At 34.3% G+C, this 9,960-nt stretch overlaps 1 protein-coding gene across 2 annotated transcripts; it reads right to left on the reverse strand.

The window, feature by feature from the left end:
- Nucleotides 1-415: 415 nt before the first annotated feature.
- LOC116109586 (putative glucose-6-phosphate 1-epimerase) lies at nt 416-9,717 on the reverse strand. 2 transcript variants are annotated; one of them, XM_031395815.1, is made up of 10 exons: nt 9,533-9,717; nt 8,289-8,378; nt 7,997-8,071; nt 6,461-6,517; nt 6,226-6,386; nt 5,962-6,102; nt 3,242-3,344; nt 3,056-3,155; nt 1,835-2,082; nt 416-693 (listed from the first exon to the last, which is right to left on the reverse strand). In XM_031395815.1, exons 1-9 carry the CDS (start codon nt 9,623-9,625, stop codon nt 1,868-1,870), a joined length of 1,035 nt encoding a protein of 344 aa, XP_031251675.1. In that variant the 5' UTR covers nt 9,626-9,717; the 3' UTR covers nt 416-693; nt 1,835-1,867. The 2 variants fall into 2 exon arrangements, with proteins under 2 accessions (XP_031251675.1, XP_031251676.1); XM_031395816.1 differs by lacking the exon at nt 8,289-8,378 and having other exon boundaries at nt 9,533-9,710.
- Nucleotides 9,718-9,960: the final 243 nt, after the last annotated feature.

Here is a 9,960-nt window from a genome sequence, read left to right on the forward strand (position 1 = left end):
TCATGAGGTAACTAAAGTTTGATTTCAGGACATTCATTCTACAAATCAACAAGGATACTAATACCCAATGGTGGGGGCAAGGTTACCCCCATAGTAGCCCTTGGATGAACCACCCAAAAGTAATGGAAGTTCATCCGGTAACCTTAACCCAACTCGCCAAGACTGCTGTGCAAACTTCCCAGAGAAATGTCTAATACTCCAATCTTCATGAATGCACAAAACATTGCAACAAATTACCAATACAAGTTGCCAATTAACTGCTATGATTATTTGACAGGATCCTGCAGTCTAATACTTTTGATTTTCGATAGTTAATGTTTCTATATTCCAATCTAATCTGCTAGGTCAAGATCTTACTAGGGCTATCAAAAGCAAAGAAATCAACTTTCCGCGCTATGAAACTTGACAGAAGATATGTAATTTCATTCCATTTTCATCATAGTAGTAATACTTGCTCACAACTCTATTCATATTTATGTTTGTTTGTTCCATTTTGACACAACATGAATAGTACTCATTCTTCCATCTTTGTTTTTGGTGCAAACAGTGTGTCACTTCAGAGCTACATTATTTAACAGTCCTAGCTAGTAATAAATCCATCTTTTCAACCAAGAAAGGGTATTTCACAAGAAGAAAACAAAATATAGGCCGGACCTCATTATAACAATCCATCCACAAGTTGCGAATGAATACCTGAAAAGTAAACCATGTGTTATGATGAATGGATGGAAAATCTTGACCATGAAAACAATAATGCATAACTAGAAACAATCTAGGAACACTACCTAAATAAAGCAGATTCACAGAATTCTGACGAATTAGAGAAAGCCAGGGAGCATATGTAGCAAACCATATAACAATATTACTAGACTGTCGAAAAGAGTTCATAAATCAAGAACCTGTACATCTATAGGCATTATTGAACTAATGATTAACTGTTCAAGAACATCAAAGCTTGGTCAAAACATCTCCTACGCAATGGTTGCCTCAGAACACCTACGGCAACCAGACAGTGAACAATATGCCTAAGGGGGATGCCTAAAGATAAAATTTAACATTCTAAAAGATAAAATTGAGAGAGGTTTTCAATATGTATGTTAATAATTGACTGAGGCTCTAACAGTGTTCAAAGAAATTTAATGAAGTTACCAATACTAATATGGACGTAAAACCATGTAATTCTTAAGGTATGTCACACCATCTATTATTTTTAAATTGGATGATGAAAGGAAAAGTAGTTTGTTAATTAGACAGCTATATTCAGGCCACAATACTTTTAGACTATGCACAAAAAAAAAATTATATATATTAGACATAACATTAGTTTTCTTCTTTTTGTTTGCTGACATACTAGATTAGTGGAGACTAGCAACAGTGATGCCATCAAATAAACATTAAAGCATAGACACATAATCTTACTATATGTATCCGCTTTTGAATTGTCAAGTGCTGATAAGCCCAAATGTAGTTCAGAAAGTGAAATAGGAAAAACAGCTAGACTGTTATAACTAACAGTTAGAGCATGCATATGCTTTTACGCACACTTTTGAGGATAGAAGTTTGGGTTTAAAGAACAAGATGACAAATACAACATAATGGAACAAAAAGATGTCTGATCACTAATTTGTAAATTCTTCTTCAATCAATTTAACCTTTTCAGTTTCTTATCACAAAATAAAAATAAAAAGATGTCTACGAAATGCAATCAGAAGTACCAAGGAATCCATAAGTAAAATTCGAATATTCCCAAACAGGCATAAAAGTTGCATTAATATAGGTACCGGACTCTTGTACAGCAAATATACCAAATAAACAGAAGTTTTAGCCAAGCTACCTGTACAGACTATAGATCACAATGATCGATCTTTCAGCTGCTGCGGAGAACTTTCTGAGGATCAAGTTGCCCACTGCAGTAACTAGAAGGAACAGCAGAGAGTTCCTGCCTTCCTCTCCACTCTTCTCCAGGTTTCAATGTAATAGGCTTTTCAATAGCAGCCGCCTCCACACACAGCATATGCTTATACTCATCATCACCAAAATCAGCCATAGCCTTTGCTTTCTTATCCCAGGGATTCCACACCACTGCATTAAAAGGAGGCATGAAAAACCCACGTATACTGAAACAATTATAAAGTTGCTTATATACAAGGTCGTCTAGAAACATTTTTACCCAAACTATACCAAGAGGAAATATATAATTATCATTGCAATTTTTGGAAAGGAAAGAAAATCTGAGAAGGTTTCTCAGTTTTCTATCCTTACCACCTTGCAAAGTCTTACAATAAGACTTATAATGTATCATGTCATCAAGAAGAACTATAAACTAACATAAAATGGTCTCAAAAACCTCCAAATGAACAAGCCCAATGATTTATATGCTCAAGTATATACCGTCTCAAACTATGTACATAAATATGTAAGCTGCAAAAATAAATAAACTTGGCAATACGTCTAACAGGCAAAATTAAAATGATGAAGATTGATATTTGATCCATGTGATTCCTACAACTTGAGAGGGAGGAAATATAGGAAAAGAAATAGTGATGAAGATACGTTATAAAAGATACTTCTTAAATTTAAATAACGGGTGGTTTCAGAATTCAAATCTCTTTTCCTAAAACATAATTGCTGATATGAAACTGTATATGACCTTATTTTATTATTTTTGTAAACTGTATTCTGTTGAACTAGTAATCAAGTAATGAACCCACATTCCAATGGTATATCCAGATTTCCCAATTTTTCTCTCTTCTAGAACACTCTTGGTTCCAAACTCTTCTTGTGTTGAAGCTTTTATACACAAGATTTATGCAATCATGGTGATCATATAACCATGTTTCAACTTATTTAAGCTATGAACACAATGGAATATTAGGTGTAAACTCATTTCATTCAACAGAAGCAATATTACTAGGGCGACAATTTAATTGCGTTTTGACAAGACAAATGTAGATCCATGTTGACTAACATTGCAAGATACATTCATGCCAAACAAAAGCCCCCGTATATTACCAAAAACATTGCTAGGAAAGTAGATGGATAAAATCAGTCTCACCAGCATCCGGAAGCCCATCTTTACGAATTACAAATGTTCGCTTCTTTTCATGATCGAGAATTGCAATCTTCATAGGAGTGCTGAGATATATTTTGTCCACCTGTGTAAACCACAATAGTATTACCTAAACATTAGAGCCTGACATAGCATAATCACAAGCGGAAAAATATGGTATCATAAACGCACTTCTGATTCAAATGTTATTGCATCTCCTTGTTCAGTAAAACGCTCCTTATTCTGCAAGTTGTCTAGATAATCCAGTGTCTCTAGTCCCTCAACACGAACTTCACTGACCACAAACAACAAAAACTATTTAAGGACAACTCAAATATGCAGAACTTAAACTCAACCATTTGTTGCCCAAAATTAAGAGTTAACAATATATCAGTTTCGCTTGGAATAGTAGCAGAGAAGCAAACACATTAGAGCCAGCCATAAACATAAGCATACATAGAGTTTCTCCTGAAAGTAATGCCTTACAGACATAATTCCAGTTAACAAAATAAAGTTTGATAAATTTGAAGATGGTCAGTCCTATAATTGATCCAAATGTAGATAAATTGTGGCAATAAAAGTTTTTCTTATACCATCTCATTGCTAATTTAAGAGCCATAATTTCCCCTGACATTTGAATAGAAAACTGACAGCAAAATTATGCCACACTTGTAGAAAAAGATTACAATCTGATTTTAACCTCAACATACTGAGATTGATTCAGATAACTCATCACATGTTTGCCCAGCAATAGTTTCATATTATTACATATTTATCTCAGTCAAGTAACCAAAAGATTCCATAAAAAATTTGGCATCAGATACCCAGAATCAGATTTGGTAAATTGAGAATAAGTTGTAAATACAAAAAAGTTGTAAATCAAAGATCACAATCTAGTGATAACTAAATATCATCTCAGCCACGTTACTCATTTAAATTTCATTCACCCAATTTTCAACTACATTTGACTAGTTCCCTTATCGTAGATTGTCGTTTTTCTGATTTTCCCATATAACAGGCAACTTGGACTAGAAAATAACATCAACAAGACTAAGAACTTGCTAAAAGGTACCAGAGGAGCCATGCAACCAGGTCTAGTAAGACAAATTGGTTTATACAACCAAAATCCAAGCCTAGCTATTGGTTTGAGGAAGTAAAAATGGCTTTATAGGAATGCAGCTCATACTGCTAGGACAGTTCAGAATGTTAATGATAATTTGGCTCCAACAATCAATCATAAACCCTTTAGAAGGAGTCAATACAGCATTTGCAGTTAAGTTTAGGAAAGCAATCTAGATCAACTAAAGTTCTGACTCCAGGGCATTTGAATGTTGTACTTGGCTACCAAATGATATTATAAAACATGTAGGGTAGAGTCTGCATGGTCTTTTTGCAATAAAGGTTTGCATTAGCTTTTGTTTTGTTTTGTTTTTTATTTTTTAACGCATACATCTCAAATTGGAAAGTGGAATTTTTATTCCACTTAGAAGGTCAACGAGACATAACTTCTAGCAATAAGCAAGCTGACATTCATTCCTGCAGAAGTGGAAGAACACATGAGAATAGAGCAGACCACAACCACATATACATTTAAAAGCACGAAGGGTAACATATTGAGACTAAAAATACCTGCTTACAGATAGAAGAAATAGTTGTGTTTTATCATAATTTTGTATTCCATTAATTGTATTATAAACAGAAGTGCGAGAAACCATTCAAGCATAAACTAAAACCAGCAAAGAGCTCCTTGACTAAGTGAAATACGATTCATTTTGATCAAACCCAACCACAGTCAACATCAATCATATTAGTAGCTACTGAAGTTACTGTTTATACACAAGGAACAGTCATTTCCAACCAGAAAAATCCCTGCATTATGCACTTGGACACTGACTACAAAATTTTCATTCCTACAACAATAAACTGTTGCAGTCAGCTTTGCAATATGACAAATCAAATTTGCCATAACCCCTTTCAATGTGATCTTCAAAGATTCCAAATATCTACATTGAAAACAGCAACTCCAAGGAAAATGTGTGTCTTCCCCTACAAACTAACATCTAACATTAGAAGAGGATTAGGGTCATAAATTGTACAACCCTCTCACAAAAAGTGTTGAAATAATTAAGAATGAAAAGACATGATACTTAAGGTAGTCTGAATGCAATATCAGATTGGCCAAGAAATAGCCTTGACATTCAAACAAGTTACGACCCAACTACCCAATAATACTCACACTATAAATAATTAGTGGTATTTATAGTGGTTTACACATTTTTTCTTCAAAATTTACAACCTAGCCAGTTTATTATTTCTGTGAAGATACTGCATACATAACACAAAGAAGAAACTCCCTTGATTTTCAATTTTCAGACCAGTCTTTAAGTAAATCAGATGTTACAGATAATTCTCACTTACCCACTACTCAAAGAACTAAAAAGATAACACTTTTCTAAAGATCATCAAGAAGCTGACATGCACCCACTAAGATTTAAGAAATAAAGGACCCTCACTCAACCTTCAAGACCAGTAAAACAAACATTGTTCTAAATGAGATGCTAAACAATATGAGAATCAATATTAAATAAAAGAATATATAAAATTTGATACAGCATCCAACCAAAACCATGTATTAACTCCTATACAGAACAAAAAACTTACAAACTTAATGAGAATTACAGATCGTCTTGGTAACCAGCAACCAGAGGAATCATTAGTGAAATTACATAGAAGGTATCGGCAGACTAGTGAAGAAAACCTATAAATATCAATATCTATATCCACGTTACAGCAACTGCAATGACCGGTATGGGAATAAATCTTTCACAATTGAGAAAATAAAGTCAAAGTAAAAGAAGAGAATATGTATATCGTAGTGAAACAAGCGCCAAGCAAGTTAGGGAATTAATTACCTGATGTCTGAAACAGAGAAATAGGTATGATAAGCGAAAGTGAACGTAAATGGCTTTCCATCAGCATTAGTATTCCTAATGCGAGATGTCAACATCAAATCTCCACCAGGACCCAAAGCTACCCTCAGACGAAACTCAAAACTTGAAAAGAAAAAGGATAATGGTTAATGTTTTCTGAAATTCATGCAGTAAAGGAGTTATAAAATCTGAAAAGTAACTACTCTTCATGTACAAATATGAGAAAGTGATTGAAGATCCAAGTACCTGTGAGGCCAGATTTTCAAATCTTCTTCAGAAGGCCTAAGGATCAAATCAATAAAAGCATTATTTGAGGGATTTGTTGGGAAAGGAGGTGGGTCACTTTCCACAGTCCAGAACCTATTTCTAGCAAATCCATGCTGCTCTAGAGAGCCATGACTGCTAAACTGCATATAGGAAATAAGTTTGTTAAAGAAATGAAAATAATGAAAAGTAGCAAGAAGTTTAGAGAACCACATACCTGTGGAAAGCATATCGGAATTCCTCCACGAATTGCTTTTGGTGGCTTGAATATAGCCTGTGAACAACATAATATCTCCATTTTCTGATAACTTCAATTTGGAAACAAAATGAACTAAAAATAACATACAGATCTGAAAAACAAAGGAAAGATGCCAATCTATACATTTTAGCCCCTTTACCATCATCAAAATAATGCACATTAGTATTCCGCGGCGCCAATCCATGTCTCAAAGACCAATTAAGTTATTACTTTAGGCAGTAATTTTAAACTTTAAAACATTGATCAACATAATCACAATGAGAAAAGAATATGAAAACCAAACCACATATTTTATCAGAGAAAAAGTTCGACCTTGTAGAGAAAATTGAAGAAAAACAGGAAACTGAAAAACAACCCAAGAAAATTAAGATATTAAATCTTTCCAACATGCTATAACCAAGAACTAGCCCAAAAACTTCCTTAAGTGGCCAGTGGGTGACAATTAGCATATAACCAAGAAAGCAATGCAGGTTTACCAAGAACTAGAAATTATAATGAAGGCAAATTGGCAGGGAAATGAATGCAACATTGAAGACAGGAAGGCCTAATTTTTTGCAAGACCCCAGTATATGAACACTATATGAAGCTAGTCATATGGAATCGTAATGTATATGCTGGGGTGGGCCTGAACTTCTCATGCCAAAAAATATTGCAGTAGAAATATATACATTACAGGTGCACAATAATACCATTTTACAATTCTGAATCAACAAGCTTGGTATGATGGTCAATGCTTGAATTATTCAAAAGATCCGGACTTCATACGCATCAAAGTAGGAGATGAAAAAAAGACAATTATACCATTTCCAGATCTTGATTCAATGAGGCTTGTTATTGCAGTTAATACTTGAACTTCCCCAAATTTGGTGAATATACAAATTTATCAATAATGCATAACCCCTAGGTGATGATGATACATTATAGCATAAAAATGGCCCACACGATTTTCTGCCTCTGCTTCCTATGCCATTTAACTTCTAAATAAAATTCTTTTCTGATACCAGAAATCCTCCAACTTCTCCTACGAGTTCACCAACCCCTAAGCTACTTAGCCTCATGGGAAGTTGAACCCCAGACTTCTTGGTTAAAACCAAGGGCCCAAACTTCTAAATTCAAGTACTAGAATTCGTTTAAGCATCTACAAACTCAAGTATAACTCCATTTTTTTTTTCTTCTAATCAGAAATTTCTTCCCCTTGTTGCGTATGAAACTGTTTATCTGGAAATCCTAAAGTGCAACAAGGTATAACCATCCTGCTACCATACTGTCATTAGAAAATCAGAGTAAACAACATTAGCTAAGAACAATGCTGAAGAGAAATAAACATCTATTGATGCGCAAAATAAGCCTATAAGCAATTAAATAAATATATCAGGAAATTTAAAAAGGTGTTCCATTAGGTTATTGCATAGCACTTATCACTGAAAAACAATCATTTTCCCCATAGCATACAATAGAAAATCAATATAGATATCATTAGAATATCCATAGCACCTTACTACTGACGAAAAGCAACTCCTCGTAATGGTCATTCTTCCAAGATGTCAAATGACCACCGTACAAATACACCTGGAAAACTCAAAAAGAAAAAATGAATATAGTAAGAAAAGAAAAGAAAAAAGTATTTTGGAAAAACTCTTGCAACCTTAAAATTTATAAATAATAAAATAAAATAAAAAGAAATGGGAATGAAATAATTAAACCAAGCCAAATTACACAAAAATGAAGGCAACAAGGTAGAGAAAAAAAAAAGTGGTTCAGAGAATTGTCGTATCCTATCAAGTACCTTTTGTACTGCAAGACCAGCAATTGATCCTAGGAAATGAAAAGAAATCCCCACGAATTGCAGCCTAAACTGATTTGACAATCCACAGCACTAATAACAATTTGATCCCAAAATATCAATCTGGACAGACTTGGAGGGAGAAAATATAGTATTTTCAGTTAAGATCAAGTTTGGGACAGAAAATCAGTTCAATTAACATTTCAGCTCCACAACAGCCAGAAGATGCTGTCGGGAAACAGCATCAACCTGATAACATATGTCAGATTGTATCAGCACCATATTTGGGAGCGTTCTTTACACCATCAAAGGCTCTTTCCAGTAGTCAAAAGAGTTTATCCCGTGTTTTTTGAGAAAATATTTGGCAGGTGCCGTTTAGAAACCTTTATCAATTTTATTTTTTTTCAGATGGATACTTTAAAAAAAAAAAAATGCACTTTTACTCAAAACCAGTTAAAAGCACACCTTCTACAAAAGCATTAACAAAATTACGGCTCCACTAGAACAGGAAGTTGCAGTTGGAAAATAGCATCAACATGACAATTAATGTCACATGATGTTGGCATGGTATTTGAAAACGTTTTGTACACCGTTACAAGCACTTTTTCAAGTGGCTAAAAGGGCTTTTCTGTGTGCTTTGGATAAAAACTTGACAGGCGCTCTTTTTTCAACCTTTATAGGTTCTTTTCCAGTAATGTTTTCTGCGTTCTTTTACAAAATCCCCTTTTACTTAAAACCAGTTAAAAAGCACTTTCTACAAAAGAATTGCCAAATTAGGATTGAACACTAACAGATGGTGCCTTCACCTTATTTGGGAGCATTTCTTACACCCTCAAAATCACTTTCAAGTAGTTAGAAATGCTTTTCCATAATTTCCACAAAAACACTTGATGAATGCTCTTTCTCCAGAAAAATTTTGTGGGTACTTCTACAAAAACCCCTTATACTGAAAAACAGTTTCCACAAAAGCATTCCCAAACACAGCCTAAGAAACCCAGATGACAAGTAAAAACAACTTCACATTCTCTCCTCCAGATCTGAAACAACACAATCAAACAAAGCAACGCATAACCTCACAAACCACAAACTCGCTAACTTACTATTAACAATTCAAAATTCCATGAACTGGGTACCCACTAAATTGAACACAAACAAGTGATCTATATTAACTATGCCCGTGAAGAAATAACAGTAGAACTAAATGAAAAAACGAAGTGAAATGAAATGAAACCACGTCGTTCAGGTACCTCAGCGGAGCTGCCGCGGGGCTCGCGGAGAATGACCTTGTCGAGGCCATTGATGCCTTTGCAGAGCTCGACTGGTATCTTCGCGCTCGACATAACTGCCCAGTAGTCTTCCTCAAATCCGATCAAGGCATGCAAAAAGCTGCATATATATATTATATTATATAGATATACTACTAATTTCACTCGAGTAACTTCTCTCTTGCTTTGTTTCTTTGTTGGAAATTGGGGCTTAAGTGATTTTATTGATTCTTCTGGGGGGTCGTCAATATTTGTTTTGGTTTGGGGTTGTAATGTCATCTTACACCATCTCCAACCACATACATTAAATTGGTGTGATTGTAGGTGTGTTTCACTATTACACCAAATATTATACCAAAAAAATATTTCTTAGAATATTCTCATTTTTTTTCTTTCTATTAATAATCAAT

Source organism: Pistacia vera, unplaced genomic scaffold (genome assembly GCF_008641045.1).
Source record: "Pistacia vera cultivar Batoury unplaced genomic scaffold, PisVer_v2 Contig583, whole genome shotgun sequence".
NCBI classification, from domain to species: Eukaryota; Viridiplantae; Streptophyta; class Magnoliopsida; order Sapindales; family Anacardiaceae; genus Pistacia; species Pistacia vera.

Bases quoted from the DNA above. Each gene is read 5' to 3' on its own strand.
- LOC116109586 (XM_031395815.1), bottom strand. From the start codon at position 9,625: ATGTCGAGCGCGAAGATACCAGTCGAGCTCTGCAAAGGCATCAATGGC. The intron at 6,518-7,996 runs GTGCTATGGATA...TGTTGTTCACAG, and splicing joins TGCTTTTCGTCAGTAGTAAG to GCTATATTCAAGCCACCAAA. The intron at 6,103-6,225 runs GTACTTGGATCT...TTTCTTTTCAAG, and splicing joins TTGAAAATCTGGCCTCACAG to TTTTGAGTTTCGTCTGAGGG.